This window comes from Scyliorhinus torazame, chromosome 3, assembly GCF_047496885.1.
Source record: "Scyliorhinus torazame isolate Kashiwa2021f chromosome 3, sScyTor2.1, whole genome shotgun sequence".
Taxonomy (NCBI): Eukaryota; Metazoa; Chordata; class Chondrichthyes; order Carcharhiniformes; family Scyliorhinidae; genus Scyliorhinus; species Scyliorhinus torazame.
In genome coordinates, this window is record NC_092709.1 from 44128210 (window position 1) to 44145341 (window position 17132).

Genomic DNA, 17132 nt, shown 5'->3' on the forward strand with positions numbered 1-17132 from the left:
TTCTCAGTCCCCTCGCTCCCATAGCCCCCATTTCCCAGCCCCCTCTCTCCCTGAGCCCCCATTTCCCAGCCCTCTCTCTCGCTGAGCCCCCATTTCCCAGTCCCATCTCTCCCTGAGCCCCCATTTCCCAGTCCCATCTCTCTCTCTGAGCCCCCATTTCCCAGCCCCCTCTCTCTCTGAGCCCCCATTTCCCAGTCCCATCTCTCTCTCTGAGCCCCCATTTCCTAGTCCCCTCTCTCTCTCTGTGCCCCCATTTCCCAGCCCCCTCTCTCTCTCTGAGCCCCCATTTCCTAGTCCCCTCGCTCCCTGTTTTCACCTGCCTACTTACCATTGGCTGGATCTAATGACTATCCCACAATCCTGTGGGAGTATGAGCTTCCCCAATGAGGGGGGCGGAGAAACCACTAGTAAACTCCTAGTATAAATAAAGCTGGCCAGTTCAGGAACCAGCAGGAAGGAGTATGTAGCAAGGGAAGTTACTGCTACTGTTATGTATATATGTTATAGTAAATAAATGTTATTACTTTATATCCTTAAAACTCGTACTGGATTCCCATTTCCCAGCCCTCTCTCTTCCTGAGCCCCCATTTCCCAGTCCCCTCACTCTCCCTGAGCCCCCATTTCACAGTCCCCTCTCTCTCTCTGAGCCCCCAATTCCCAGCCCTCTCTCTCCCATAGCCCCAATTTCCCAGCCCTCTCTCTCCCATAGCCCCCATTTCCCAGCCCTCTGTCTCCCTGAGCCCCCATTTCACAGTCCCCTCTCTCTCTTGAGCCCCCATTTCCCAGCCCTCTCTCTCCCTGAAGCCCCATTTCCCAGTCCCCTCTTTCCCATAGCCCCCATTTCCCAGCCCTCTCTCTCCCTGAAGCCCCATTTCCCAGCCCCCTCTCTCCCTGAGCCCCCATATCCCAGCCCCCTCTCTCCCTGAAGACCCATTTGCCAGCCCTCTCTCCCTGAAGCCCCATTTCCCAGCCCCCTCTCTCCCTGCAGACCCATTTCCCAGCCCTCTCTTCCTGAAGCCCCATTTCACAGTCCCCTCTCTCCCATAGCCCCCATTTCCCAGCCCTCTCTCTCCCTGAAGCCCCATTTCCCAGCCCCCTCTCTCCCTGAGCCCCCATACCCCAGCCCCCTCTCTCCCTGAGACCCCATTTCCCAGCCCTCTCTCTCCCTGAGCCCCCAATTCCCAGCCCTCTCTCTCCCTGAGACCCCATTTCCCAGGCCTCTCTCTCCCTGAGACCCCATTTCCCAGCCCTCTCTCTCTCTGAAGCCCGATTTCCCAGCCCCCTCTCTCCCTGAAGCCCCATTTCCCAGCCCTCTCTCCCTGAAGCCCCATTTCCCAGTCCCTTCTCTCCCTGAGACCCAATTTCCCAGCCCTCTCTCCCTGAGCCCCCATTTCCCAGCTCCCTCTCTCTCTGAAGCCCCATTTCCCAGCCCCCTCTCTCCCTGAAGACCCATTTCCCATCCCCCTCTCTCCCTAAAGACCCATTTCCCAGCCCCCTCTCTCCCTGAGCCCCATTTCCCAGCCCCCTCTCTCTCTGAAGCCCCATTTCCCAGCCCCCTCTCTCCCTGAGCCACATTTCCCAGCCCTCTCTCCCTGAAGCCCCATTTCCCAGTCCCCTGTCTCCCTGAGACCCCATTTCCCAGTCCCCTCTCTCCCTGAGCCCCCATTTCCCAGCCCCATCTCTCCCTGAAGACCCATTTCCCAGCCCCCTCTCTCCCTGAGCCCCATTTCCCAGCCCCCTCTCTCTCTGAAGCCCCATTTCCCAGCCCCCTCTCTCCCTGAGCCCCATTTCCCAGCCCTGTCTCCCTGAAGCCCCATTTCCCAGTCCCCTGTCTCCCTGAGACCCCATTTCCCAGTCCCCTCTCTCTCTGAGCCCCCATTTCCCAGCCCTCTGTCTCTCTGAGCCCCACTTCCCAGCCCCCTCTCTCCCTGAAGACCCATTTCCCAGCCCCCTCTCTCCCTGAGACCCCATTTCCCAGCCCTCTCTCTCCCTGAGCCCCCATTTCCCAGCCCTCTCTCCCCGAAGCCCCATTTCCCAGCCCCCTCTCTCTCTGAAGCCCCATTTCCCAGCCCTCTCTCTCCCTGAAGCCCCATTTTCCAGCCCCCTCTCTCTACCTGAAGCCCCATTTCCCAGCCCCCTCTCTCCCTGAGCCCCCATTTCCCAGCCCCCTCTCTCCCTGAAGCCCCATTTCCCAGCCCCCTCTCTCTCTCTGAGCCCCATTTCCCAGCCCCCTCTCTCCCTGAAGCCCCATTTCCCAGCCCCCTCTCTCCCTGAAGCCCCATTTCCCAGCCCCCTCTCTCTCTGAGCCCCATTTCCCAGCCCCCTCTCTCCCTGAAGCCCCATTTCCCAGCCCCCTCTCTCTCTGAACACCCATTTCCCAGCCCCCTGTCTCTAAATTAATGCATTAGAGATTCCAGCCTTGGCAAGAATGTATTACAATATGGGGAATAGCATTTAACTCTTTGCTTGCCTGAGATTTAAAAAACTGGTCACAATGCAGGTTGATATGTAACTTATAGCTACTTTATTTCAGGTCTCTTGCAAGAACAATGGAAATGTGACTGTTGAGATAATCACCATAAACAAAACAATAATTTGGTTTCAGAATTACAATTGCACCTAAATTTAAGGTTCAACCTAAAAGGAACGTCTAACAGGAGAACCTTTATATGCAAATTATTGCATTTTATAAATAGAATATTGATTTAAATTTAAATACATTTGGCCTGTTTTATGTTGAGAATATCGACTCTCCTGCCTTAAGTAAGGCTTTTCACCCTGCCCACATTCTCTGGTGGCATCAATTATAAAGATCATCTCTGGGATTGGGACGCTGCCGTGTGGGGTGGGAGGGTGCGGGTAGCATGGGTACTTTTAAATTCCAGCAGGTTTCCAGTTGATAGCTACTAGTTTCAGTTAATGTCTCTGATGCTTGCAATAGTGTTAGGCCACAGCAATTGTAGCCACTGGGCCGCATTGCCATTCCACTGCTGGCCTGTGAAATATTGGCCAGCGAAATGCTGCCCAACAGCAGTTGAGTACAGGGGCTTTTGAGGAGGGGGGTTCTGGTGATCGGGCACAAGTTAGAGGCAGAGATAAAAGTAAGCAGTCTCGGTAATGGGCAGGGTGTGTTGTGTATTTCTCCTTTGCAACAGTAATCTATCTTAGTGCTCCGGTTTCCCCCCACAAGTCCCAAAAGGCGTGCTGTTAGGTACCCGACCAGGCGCCAGAGTGTGACCACGAGGGGATTTTCACAGTAACTTCATTGCGTGTAATGTAAGCCTACTTGTGACAATAATAAAAATTATTATTATTAAACACTGTTGTAACTTGCAATTCAAATTGGCCAGATTATCAGCACTCACAATCAGAAATTCCTAATGTGTACAAATGTAATGGCCTAGCTAATGGTTACATAATCAGGTGATTATAAATAAATGTTAATCATCAATAGTTGACCTAATATAACTGTGTTAAAATACATAATAGAAATATATTACACTTTTGGAAACTATCCTGGACTCCTCAATCAATTGACCTGCAGAATTCCCCGTTGCTGCACCTTGAATCAGTACTGGGCGATTTTGAATAATCAGCACGAGGTTCATGGTCATGGGTCTGTAACAGAGATGGAACAAATAACGCTTTAACATCACTGCAAAAGCAAAATACTGCAGAAGCTTAACTCAAAACAGAAAATGCTGGAAATTCTCAGCTGACCTGGCCGCATCTGTGTAGAGTGAAGGAGGTCACTGTTTCAGGTCAATGATCTTTGATCAAGACTGAAAAACGTTCAAGGTCTAGGTTGTATACAGGCTCCAAACAAGAGGGGTGAGGGGGGGGAGGATAGAATAAAAGAGAGGGTCTGTGATAGGGTGGAATAACAAATGCGATGATGTTGCAAGACAAAAGGAGGTGGCAGTGGGACAAGTAAAGAAATAAATGATGGATCGAGAGGAGGCGAAAGGGGAATAATGAAATCAATACCAACAGGTGCTGCCTGAGAAAATGGGAACAGTGGTTACGATCTGAAATCGTTCAGCTGAATGTTGAATACGGAAAGCTGTCAGGCATTGGAGGCGACCCAATGCAGGTTGAGCGACTGGTTTGCAGAACGCGTCCGTCCAGTCTGAAAGCGTGACCCCCACCTTCCAGGCCCCTGTCATTTTAATTCTCTGCCCCGCTCCCACTCTGTCCTTGTCCTCCTCTACTGTTCCAATGAAGCTCAACACGAGCTTGAGGAACAGAACTTCATCTTTTGATCAGGTACATTACAGTCTTCCAAACTCAACCAAAGGAGAGGATAAAAACTCAGCAGTGGTGCTGGGGAGGACGCAGCGCTACCAGGGACTGGCTGAAAACAGAAAGGGCTTTCTGTTCGGTTCTGAATCCTGTAGTCCTTGCAAGTCTCTTTACAACTTTGTGGGGGTGCTGTTCTATATGGTCTGTGAACACAATATGCAGCTTTCTACACCCTGCAGTTGGCAGTAATAATTGCAGCAGCTTCCTTTTTGCAGTAATTTCAGTTTATTGCATGTTGGAGTTCCAATCATCCTCCCAGGCCTCCAGTTCCTAAGTTTTCTTCCTTGCTCTCCACTAGCTTCCAATTACATCCTGGTGGATGCAGACTGCTGATTATAGACAGGTGGCTAACTGCAGATCTTTACTGGTTGGCTTCTGACTGCTTGCCATGGATGGCTGTGTTTCAGCTATCTGCAGGTAGTAGCGAGTTGGCTTAGTTGTTAAGTTGTCTAGACTTTGGTGCCCAATTCTGGACACCTGTGGTTATTGTCCCTCTAAGGGCAACACAGCAGAGTATGGGTCACCTGGCCATCTTTACATCTGGCGACGAGGATAAAGTATCCTGACATTGCCTCTGGCCTGACACCTGTGAGTATCCTGTTTTAATCGAAGTCTAAAAACAAGTATTCACCGGAATGCCACTCTTTGGGCAAATAGATCCATTTGACTCCTCCAAGGAGGACTAGACACAATACCTCGAGCATCTTGGGTATTATTTCCAAACAAACAAAATAGGAGAGGAGGCAAAACACAAAGCGATTCTCAGAAGTGTTTGGTAAATTCAGACCTATAATCTTATTCATAGTCTTACAGCCCCAGGCATGCCCGACTCCAAATCATTTAATGAGCTTATGGATTTAGTGAAGGCTCAATTGGAACCTCAACCATCAGTCATATTCCAGAGATTCAAATTTAATTCAAAGGTGAGAGCCCCAAGCAAATCAATTGCGACGTACATTGCTAAACTGGAGTAATTGTCAGATTATTCTGACTTTGGAGCCACCCAAAATGACATGTTATGGGATAGGTTAGTCCGTGGCGTGAGCAATGACGCCATTCAATACAGATTGCTTGGAGAGGTCAACTAATTTTAAAATGAGCAATGGAGACAGCTCTGAAAAGGGTCCACAAGAGCTGCAGAGTGCACAAAATGGCGCTATTCATCAGCTAGAGTGAAGCAGCTGCAAAGCGGGGAACAATTTGAGCCACCAACAACATAAACAAGTACGGAATAGGCAATCAGTCAGTAATGGTTCAAGATGAATGTTACTGATGTGGACGTAACCACACTCCTGAATCATGTCGGTTTAAGGTTTTATTGATACAAAAGAGGACATTTGATAAAGCAGTGCAAAGCTCAGTCAAGATCACTGAGTAATCGATCAACCAAGACGTGACAAGTATAGAATGTGGAAGAGCCTAGAACAATGGGCGGGATTCTCCGTTGGCTGATGCCGAAATTGGGAAACGCGATCGGGTGCCAATTTGACTGCAAATCGCAATTCCCCAGCACATTGACAACGGCATCAATGCGGTCTGGAACTCATGTACAGTAAATACCGTTTCCACGTCATTAGCGGGCCTGACCTGGTATTCTCCGGGGCCTCCGCGATTCTCTGCCTCCGATGGGACGCATTCCAGACAGCGCGGTTCACCTGTGCTTTTAAAAAGCGTGAAGCCGGCATCGTGGCTGATGAGGGAGAGAGAGGATGTAGGACAGAGAGCAGAACTGTGAGCTGCTGGCAGACACTGGTCTTGCTGGCTGGGGTAGAAGGGGCCGGGGGGGGGGGGGGGGGGATTACAGGGGAATGGGCCAAGTGGTCAGGGTGACCCCCATGGGACTGGGGCAGTGTCCAAGCACGGACAAACTTTGCCGCGGCCTGCAAGGGAGCCATCTCGCTGCGCACCCACTGACCACCCAGCTTGGCCCCTGGTTCTGTAGACTGCCACCGGCCATATGGGTGCCTCACCCCATCTCCACATCCCACCTTCCGCCATACCCTCTTCCACCTGGCCGCCACCCGCTGGCGGGGCATCATGCGGCCCACCCAGGGCAGCGCCCACTGTAGCCTCTATGGGGGTGTCGGAACGTACTGCTGGAAAGGGCAGCATCAGCCGACGGTACCCTGGCATCAGGGATGGATGCCAGGCCAGAGGCCCCATGGTGCCTGGCACCAACGGAGATTGGGGGGGGGGAGAACATACGGGTGCAGAGCCTGCAATGCCAACTGGGGCCACCTGTAGACGGTTTGACCTGGTTGAGAACGAGGGTACACACCATCTAACATGTCAGCCTTTCACCCCCTACAGACAATGGATATTGGAATTCAACCAGCAATGGTGGCCTTCCTACTAGTCGCCACAGCCCTGGGGGATGTCCTGCGACTGTACGAGCTGGCGCTGCTCGAGGAGGGGGAGGATGCTGCAGCAGTAGAGGGTACAGCAACGGAGCATGCTGCACAGGGATAGGAGGCAGCCGCCCAACAGGCCGAGGATGAGGAAATGCCAAGGAGGTGCCGCATGAGGCCTTGCATCCACCAGCAGCACCTGTCATTCGAGGACCTGCCGGACTGGGCATGCCAAAGACGCCGACTGAGCAGGGAGACAGTGTGACATATCTGCCAGATCATGGCGCACCTGGCACCACGGGGGTAAGGGGGAGATCACCGCTTCCGGTGACCGTCAAAGTGACAGTTGCCCTGAACTTCTACATCACGGGGTCCTTCCAGGCGCCAAGGGGGGACTGGTCCGGGATCTTACAGACCTCGGTGCTCAGGTGCATCCACGCCGTCATGGAGGCCCTATGTGCCCAGGCGGCTCAATACATCCATTTCAATGTGGACAGAGCCCACCAGGATGCCTGGGCAGCGGGGTTCGCCACCATGGCCGATATGCCCCGGGTCCAGGCGGTGATCGATGGGATGCATGTTGCCGTACGAGCACCGGCGAATGATGGACTGCGGTACACAAACTGAAAGGGATTCCAGTCAATGAACGTGCAGATGATTTTTAACCATGAGCTGCGCATCACGCACGTCTGCGCCCCTTTACAGGAGCAGCCCATTGGATTTCGGCGGGAACCGGAAGTTCGACCTCTGGCAAGTCCCCCCCCCCCCCCCCAATAAATTCTGGTGGAGAGGAAACCCGAGACACTACACGTGTAGTGTCTCCCACCCACCCTCCTCCTCTAACCTAATAATAAGACCCATTGGTGTAAGGTAAGTGCCATATTATATTATATATTATTAGCATTGTGCAGGCCAAGGATTGGAGGTGGAGGAGCAGTCTCTGTCAGCGAGAGAACCTGAGAACATCTCAGAAGGTAAGCAAGTGATTTTTACTTTTATACCTTTTTTCAAATTGTGTGTGTCGGGGGGGACAGAAAAGCTGTGACCTGAGTGGCTGGTTGGGATTCTAACCTAAATTTTTTTGACTATTTGGGAACTAATTAAACATAATAACTTAATTATAATTTAGAGGATATCTAAGCCAGAGATCGGAGGATATTATAGTTAGCTATCGCATTTCTATTAGAAATCTAGTGCTAGGAAACAGATAGTTGACAGTAACTTTGTAATTAAAAAAAAAAAAAAAGTATTTATAAAAAAAAAAGACAAATTTTGATTTTAATTAATTGACGCAATGTCAGTTAGAGGGGTGCTGTGCTCTGACTGTGAGATGTGGCAGGTCCGGGAGGCTTCCAGCGTCCTGGATGGCTTCATCTGCAGAAAGTGCACCCAACTGCAGCTCCTCACAGACCGCATGGTTCGGTTGGAGCAGCAATTGGATGCACTTAGGAGCATGCAGGTGGCGGAAAGCGTCATAGATCGCAGTTATGTAAGTGTGGTCACACCCAAGGTGCAGGCAGAGAAATGGGTGACCACCAGAAAGGGCAGGCAGTCAGTGCAGGAATCCCCTGTGGTTGTCCCCCTCTCGAACAGGTATACCCCTTTGGATACTGTCGAGGGGGATAGCCTATCAGGGGAAAACAGCAGCAGCCAGAGCAGTGGCACCACGGCTGGCTCTGATGTTCAGAAGGGAGGGTCAAAGCGCAGAAGAGTAATAGTTATAGGGGACTCTATAGTCAGGGGAACAGATAGGCGCTTCTGTGGACGTGAAAGAGACTCCAGGATGGTATGTTGCCTCCCTGGTGCCAGGGTCCAGGATGTCTCCGAACGGGTAGAGGGAATCCTGAAGGGGGAGGGCAAACAGGTAGAGGTCGTTGTACATATTGGTACTAACGACATAGGCAGGAAGAGGCATGAGGTCCTGCAGCAGGAGTTCAGGGAGCTAGGCAGAAAGTTAAAAGACAGGACCTCGAGGGTTGTAATCTCGGGATTACTCCCTGTGCCACGTGCCAGTGAGGCTAGAAATAGGAAGATAGAGCAGACAAACACGTGGCTAAACAGCTGGTGTAGGAGGGAGGGTTTCGGTTATCTGGACCACTGGGAGCTCTTCCGGGGCAGGTGTGACCTGTATAAGATGGACGGGTTGCATCTAAACCGGAGAGGCATAAATATCCTGGCCGCGAGATTTGCTAGTGTCACACGGGAGGGTTTAAACTAGTATGGCAGGGGGGTGGGCACGGGAGCAATAGGTCAGAAGGTGAGAGCGTTGAGGGAGAACTAGGGAATATGGACAGTGTGGCTCTGAGGCAGAGCAGACGGGGAGAAGTTGCTGAACACAGCGGGTCTGGTGGCCTGAAGTGCATATGTTTTAATGCAAGGAGCATTACGGGTAAGGCAGATGAACTTAGAGCTTGGATTAGTACTTGGAACTATGATGTTGTTGCCATTACAGAGACCTGGTTGAGGGAAGGGCAGGATTGGCAGCTAAACGTTCCAGGATTTAGATGTTTCAGGCGGGATAGAGGGGGATGTAAAAGGGGAGGCGGAGTTGCGCTACTTGTTCAGGAGAGTATCACAGCTATACAGCGAGAGGACACCTCAGAGGGCAGTGAGGCTATATGGGTAGAGATCAGGAATAAGAAGGGTGCAGTCACAATGTTGGGGGTATACTACAGGCCTCCCAACAGCCAGCGGGAGATAGAGGAGCAGATAGGTAGACAGATTTTGGAAAAGAGTAAAAACAACAGGGTTGTGGTGATGGGAGACTTCAACTTCCCCAATATTGACTGGGACTCACTTAGTGCCAGGGGCTTAGACGGGGCAGAGTTTGTAAGGAGCATCCAGGAGGGCTTCTTAAAACAATATGTAAACAGTCCAACTAGGGAAGAGGCGGTACTGGACCTGGTATTGGGGAATGAGCCCGGCCAGGTGGTAGATGTTTCAGTAGGGGAGCATTTCGGTAACAGTGACCACAATTCAGTAAGTTTTAAAGTACTGGTGGACAAGGATAAGAGTGGTCCGAGGATGAATGTGCTAAATTGGGGGAAGGCTAATTATAACAATATTAGGCGGGAACTGAAGAGCATAGATTGGGGGCGGATGTTTGAGGGCAAATCAACATCTGACATGTGGGAGGCTTTCAAGTGTCAGTTGATAGGAATACAGGACAGGCATGTTCCTGTGAGGAAGAAAGACAAATACGGCAATTTTCGGGAACCTTGGATGACGAATGATATTGTAGGCCTCGTCAAAAAGAAAAAGGAGGCATTTGTCAGGGCTAAAAGGCTGGGAACAGACGAAGCCTGTGTGGCATATAAGGAAAGTAGGAAGGAACTTAAGCAGGGAGTCAGGAGGGCTAGAAGGGGTCATGAAAAGTCATTGGCAAATAGGGTTAAGGAAAATCCCAAGGCTTTTTACACTTACATAAAAAGCAAGAGGGTAGCCAGGGAAAGGGTTGGCCCACTGAAGGATAGGCAAGGGAATCTATGTGTGGAGCCAGAGGAAATGGGCGAGGTACTAAATGAATACTTTGCATCAGTATTCACCAAAGAGAAGGAATTGGTAGATGTTGAGTCTGGAGAAGGGGGTGTAGATAGCCTGGGTCACATTGTGATCCAAAAAGACGAGGTGTTGGGTGTCTTAAAAAATATTAAGGTAGATAAGTCCCCAGGGCCGGATGGGATCTACCCCAGAATACTGAAGGAGGCTGGAGAGGAAATTGCTGAGGCCTTGACAGAAATCTTTGGATCCTCGCTGTCTTCAGGGGATGTCCCGGAGGACTGGAGAATAGCCAATGTTGTTCCTCTGTTTAAGAAGGGTGGCAGGGATAATCCCGGGAACTACAGGCCGGTGAGCCTTACTTCAGTGGTAGGGAAATTACTGGAGAGAATTCTTCGAGACAGGATCTACTCCCATTTGGAAGCAAATGGACGTATTAGTGAGAGGCAGCACGGTTTTGTGAAGGGGAGGTCGTGTCTCACTAACTTGATAGAGTTTTTCGAGGAGGTCACTAAGATGATTGATGCAGGTAGGGCAGTAGATGTTGTCTATATGGACTTCAGTAAGGCCTTTGACAAGGTCCCTCATGGTAGACTAGTACAAAAGGTGAAGTCACACGGGATCAGGGGTGAACTGGCAAGGTGGATACAGAACTGGCTAGGCCATAGAAGGCAGAGGGTAGCAATGGAGGGATGCTTTTCTAATTGGAGGGCTGTGACCAGTGGTGTTCCACAGGGATCAGTGCTGGGACCTTTGCTCTTTGTAGTATATATAAATGATTTGGAGGAAAATGTAACTGGTCTGATTAGTAAGTTTGCAGACGACACAAAGGTTGGTGGAATTGCGGATAGCGATGAGGACTGTCTGAGGATACAGCAGGATTTAGATTGTCTGGAGACTTGGGCGGAGAGATGGCAGATGGAGTTTAACCTGGACAAATGTGAGGTAATGCATTTTGGAAGGGCTAATGCAGGTAGGGAATATACAGTGAATGGTAGAACCCTCAAGAGTATTGAAAGTCAAAGAGATCTAGGAGTACAGGTCCACAGGTCATTGAAAGGGGCTACACAGGTGGAGAAGGTAGTCAAGAAGGCATACGGCATGCTTGCCTTCATTGGCCGGGGCATTGAGTATAAGAATTGGCAAGTCATGTTGCAGCTGTATAGAACCTTAGTTAGGCCACACTTGGAGTATAGTGTTCAATTCTGGTCGCCACACTACCAGAAGGATGTGGAGGCTTTAGAGAGGGTGCAGAAGAGATTTACCAGAATGTTGCCTGGTATGGAGGGCATAAGCTATGAGGAGCGATTGAATAAACTCGGTTTGTTCTCACTGGAACGAAGGAGGTTGAGGGGCGACCTGATAGAGGTATACAAAATTATGAGGGGCATAGACAGAGTGGATAGTCAGAGGCTTTTCCCCAGGGTAGAGGGGTCAATTACTAGGGGGCATAGGTTTAAGGTGAGAGGGGCAAAGTTTAGAGTAGATGTACGAGGCAAGTTTTTTACGCAGAGGGTAGTGGGTGCCTGGAACTCACTACCGGAGGAGGTAGTGGAGGCAGGGACGATAGGGACATTTAAGGGGCATCTTGACAAATATATGAATAGGATGGGAATAGAAGGATACGGACCCAGGAAGTGTAGAAGATTGTAGTTTAGTCGGGCAGTATGGTCGGCACGGGCTTGGAGGGCCGAAGGGCCTGTTCCTGTGCTGTACATTTCTTTGTTCTTTGTTCTTTGATACCCGGGCAGTCTGTACAACGCCTTCATCTTGGTGCGATTCCTGACATGTTTGAGATGCCCCCTTGCTGGGGGGATGGCTCCTGGGTGACAAGAGTTATGCACTGCAGTCGGGGCTGATGATACCTATCCGGAGGCCACAGGCCGCTGGGGAAACCCGTTACAACGACGCCCATGCAGCGACCAGGAGCATGATCGAGTGGTGCTTCGGCCATCTGAAAATGCAGTTCAGGTGCCTGGACCGCTCTGGATGGGCCCTCTAGAATGATGCCGAGAGGGTCGCCGCATCGTGGCAGCCTGCTGCATCCCCAACAACATCGTGCAGCAGAGAGGCGACATCCCAGAGGAGGAGGATGAACACCAGGCCTCCTCCTGTGGTGATATGCATCACTGTAAATACACAAGGGGTTAATGTAAATACACTACAACTATGATGTGTTATGTACTCTGGGATAACACAGGCTGCAACTCGATGCAGCTTTGACCAAAAGATACTCCAGACTTTGAAGTAAGTTCAATGTGATTTATTGAACCATTAGCACAGTTCTCTATGAGTTCGACTCTCCTGCTAATCTTGCTATAGTAACTCAGTCGAACGAACCAGTCTGCTCTAAGCCACGTGGTGGGTGTGATGCTTCTGATCTGCCCCTGTCCTACTCTCTAAGTGTCACCTGTGGAAAGAGAAAGAGCATGTGTGCCCTGTCCTTTTATATGGGTTGTGTAATGCCCCCTTGTGTAATGCCACCTCTGAGTGTCCCGACTGCTCATTGGTTGTGTCCTATTCTAAGTGTTCATTAGCTGCATGTCTGCATGTCATTACGTCTCTGATGCTCCCTCTAGTGTTTACTTAGTTGTAGTGTATTTACATTAACCCCTTATGTATTTACAGTGATGCATATCACCACACCTCCGACAAGGAGGATGTGGAGGAGGGGGAGGATGGGCAGGACATGGAGCCCCGGCAGGCATGGGAAATCGTATGACGTGTGCACCTGGGCCAACGCGCACGGGATGCTCTGATCGCCTTCAGGTTCACCGACTGGAGGGGGTGAAACTGGCCAGAGGCACGGACACTGCATCCCACCCCCACACACCCCTTCCTCCCCCGGCCACTCCCCTTAGCTTGAAATCCCCTCCGTGATACATACCTGCTGCACTACGTAGTGTGGGCCCTGGGTTGGCAGTAACAGCGGGTCTGGTCAATGGGATGAAGGCCTACTCTCGTCTCGACAGTGCCGGCATGCTCGTGGCCATGAAGCACAGCAGGTTGACCATCTCCGCCTCGGAATGCACCCCATCACCCATTGACTGGGCCACCACCTTCTGGGACTGGGACACTTCCCTCTTTGTCTGCAGCATGTCAGCCAACGCCTGAGCAATGCCGCCAACGTTCCCAGCCGTGGCCTGCTGTGACACCTGCTCAGGAGCGCAGCTGCAATTTCCAGGTGGCTCTGGCACATGGTTGCCTGTGAGGTGGCAAAACTGTCCTGGGCCTCAGTCAGTGCCTGCATAGAATGCCCCAGGCCTTGGACATCCTGATCCATTGCCAAAACCGTCGCCTCCAATATTTCCACCACGGACGCCACACGTGCGGTGTTGGCCTGGGTGGCAAGCATGGTCGGCACCACCTCCTGCTCCTGCACGCGGTTGGACTCCTCCTCCTCGCCGACAACCCCTCATGCGATCCCTGGCTCTGCAACTGCATCTACACAATCAATGGAACTGTTCGTCCCAGAAGTTAAAAACCCATCTGGACAGCAGCTAGTCCCTGGGGTAGGCCTGCCCTCCGACTGTCCGCTCCCTCAGATGTTCTTACCTCCACCTGCTCTACCGGATCAGCTGAGTGGTGGGCACCAGAGAGTGCCCCAGGGGCCGATTCCCTAAAGTGCCCAACCGAGGTGAGTGCCTCTGGGATGGTGGAGGGTGTTAGAGACAGCTGTGACGGGAAATCTGTGTCTTCCTCAAACTCGAGCTCCAGGGTGTCCTGCATCTCAGGGTGAGGGCTGTTGTCCGAGCTGCTCTCGTCGTCAGTGCTCGGCTCACGCATGGGGACTCAGCTGTGGAACTGTCTGGGGGCGGGGAGTGCCAGATGGAGCCGCCCCATCACCAGCAGGTCCTGCACGACATAAGACAAGACCATGATTAGACCACGGGACATGGGGGAATGGGGGTGAGGGTGGGGGTGAGTGTGAGGGTGGTGTGGGGGTGAGGGTGATGGTGAAGGTGAGGTCGAGGGTGAGGATGGCGTGGGGGTGATGTTGGGGTGAGGGTTGACACGTATCAAGAGGAACTGCAACTAAGCGGGGTCTCACATCCTTGCCCATGGCCAAACTCCACCCTGGTGACCTCCCTTTCCTCCAGGCCGCTGACCACGTCCAGGGCCCTCTGCGCTGCCATGGTCAGGTGCCACAGGTCCGGCGGTCCCTCTCCAGTTTTCTCCCGCTCCCAGCGGTTGTGGCAAACCTTCTCCTGAGGGGTGGGGGGGGGGAAACGGAAAAGAACAGTGTTAGACAGTCCGATGCAGGCAACCCAGGTGGTGGGTAGCTGGTGGCCTCAGTGGCCAGGGCACCCGATCATGCAGGGTGGGGGCTCGGCTGCGGGCGAGGGGGTTATGGGTGTGTGGGATGGGGTTAGTTCTATGGACACAGTGTTGCCTACTCTCCCTGGCCACCCTGAGGTCATGCAGTTTTTCTGGCACTGCTGGCAGGTCCAGACGGTGTTACGAGTAGCGCTGACCGCCTCTGCCACGTGTGCCCAGGGACGGTGAATGATGGCGGCTAGCAGCCTCCTTCCCGGGCCTGGGTACGGGCTCAACCGCCTCTCCTCCACCGCGTCCAGAAGGGTCTCCATCTCGGCATCGGTGAAGCGTGGGGCTGCACATTTTGCGGTCATCCTGTTGGCTGGGATGGTGTGTGTGGGGAGTGAAGTCTGTATATGTGGCTGCAGCTTGTCAGCCTCCTGAGTATCAATCGCGGAACCGGTGAATCCCGCACCTTTTATCATTGGAATCAATGATAGTGTCCCAAGTGTTCCACGTGGCGCCGATGCTAACCCCTTAACAGTAACTGAATCAGTTCAGGTGGTTTTACTGTCATGGAACTCCACGAATCCTGCATCGGCATCAACACTTAGTCTCAGGAATGGAGAATCCGGCCAAATGTTTCTGGCATTCACTCTGTTTAATCTAAAAACAGGCAAGACAGGCCCTATTACTGTGATGCTCCAGGTAAATGGGAAGCCTCTTAAGATGGAAGTAGATACAGGGCCATCAACCACTGTGATGGGCGAACATACGTTTCAGTACTGAAGAGAGGAGTCCATGGGCAGCACGGGGGCGCAATGGTTAGTGCTGCTGCCTCACGGCGCCGAGGACCCAGGTTCGATCCGGGCCCTGGGTCACTGTCCGTGTGGAGTTTGCACATTCTCCCCGTATTTGTGTGGGTCTCATCCCCATAACCCAAAAAGATGTGCAGGCTACGTTGATTGGCCACGCTAAATTGCCCCTAATTGGAAAAAATGAATTGGGTACTCGAAATTTATAAAAAGAAAGGGGAGTCCAACTATTGAATTTTAACAGCACTTCTGCCAAGTTGAATACTCCGGATACCTATCCTCACTGGAGCCAAAATCTTTAACTGTTAGGAGAACATCTGGGCCAATTCTACAAAACAACTCGCCTCTTGGAAAATAATTCATGGGGATCTTTCAGGTCAGCACACCTAGCTGTCTAACGGGGGCATGTGTGCTTCATGATGCATCAATACTTGTTTTTGTGTGTGTGTGAGGGGTTGTGTGTTTGTATTTTGTGTATTTTGCCTTGTCTGGTGTTCAGAACATAGAACATAGAAAAATACAGCACAGAACAGGCCCTTCGGCCCACGATGCTGTGCCGAACCTTTGTCGTAGATTAATCATAGATTATCATAGAATTTACAGTGCAGAAGGAGGCCATTCGGCCCATCGGGTCTGCACCGGCTCTTGGAAAGAGCACCCTACCCAAGGTCAACACCTCCACCCTATATCCATAACCCAGTAATCCCACCCAACACTAAGGGCAATTTTGGACACTAAGGGCAATTTACCATGGCCAATCCACCTAACCTGCACATCTTTGGACTGTGGGAGGAAACTGGAGCACCCGGAGGAAACCCACGCAGACACACTCCAATAAAAACATAGGCTCAAGGGCAGGCTATTCAGCAACTCCCCGAAGCCTGTTCTATGATTTAATCAGATCTTGCTGATCAACTCCATTATCTGCTTTTGTTCCATAACCTTTGATACCCTTATCTAACAAAAAATATTTCAATCAAAGTTTTGAAAACGTCAATGGACTCTGTATCCATCGGCTTTGGGGAACACGTGCCAAATCTTCAATACCACTTTATGAAAAAAAGTTTCTCAAATTCACTTCTAAATGGCATGGGTTTAATTTTCAGATTGCATCCTCTTGTTCTGGATTCCACCACCGGAGCAAGTACTTTATCTGCGACTGTCCTTTATCATTATGAAGACTTCGATCGATGCTTTGTATCGCAATATTCACAGTTTTCTTTTCGTGGGATTGAATGTTTTGCTTCCATAGATTTGCAGGGAACTACTAACAGACATGCCTCCTTGTGAAATACATCCTCTGTATCTACTTATTGAATTCCTCAATCATTTTAAATATCTCAGTTGGATTATTCGTCAATTTTCTAAGCTAATTGGAACATAAGCAATGTTTAGAATTTAGTCCATTATGCCCTCATATAATTCTGGTGAATCTGCTCTGTGCTTTTAAATTATAATACATTAATGATAATACATTTAATTCACAATCTATGTTAATAATGTAGATGTGGGGACTAGATGCAATATTTCCAAGTTTGCTGATTCAATACAACCAGGTAGGGTTATGAGTTCTGAGGAGGCTGTACAGAAGCTTCAAGGGGGCATAGCCAGGCTACGTGAGTGATCAAGAATGTGGCAGATGGAATACAATATGGAAAAATATGAAGTTATCCAAGGTGGTAGAAAAATAGAAATGCAGCTTATTTCTTAAATGGTGAGAGATTCAGGAGGGGTTGATATCCAAATGGATCGGGGTGTCCTTATTCCTGAGTCACTGAAAGCTGACGTCCAGGTGCAGCAAGCAATTAGGAAGGCAAATGGTATGTTGTCCTTTATTGTAAGAGGATTTGAGTACAGAAGTAGAGATGTCTTACTGCAGTTATATCGGGCCTTGGTGAGACCTCACCTGGAG

General features: G+C 50.8%; 1 protein-coding gene across 2 annotated transcripts in view; it reads right to left on the reverse strand.

Annotated features, from left to right (window-relative positions):
* Nucleotides 1–2501: 2501 nt before the first annotated feature.
* The window catches only part of mgarpa (mitochondria localized glutamic acid rich protein a), a 56146-nt gene continuing 41515 nt past the window's right edge, over nt 2502–17132 (reverse strand). For both annotated transcript variants that reach the window (XM_072495592.1, XM_072495591.1), the window contains exon 6: nt 2502–3618. In XM_072495592.1, coding sequence (XP_072351693.1) covers nt 3611–3618 — 8 coding nt within the window. In that variant the 3' untranslated portion in view covers nt 2502–3610. The remainder of the gene's footprint in view (nt 3619–17132) is intronic.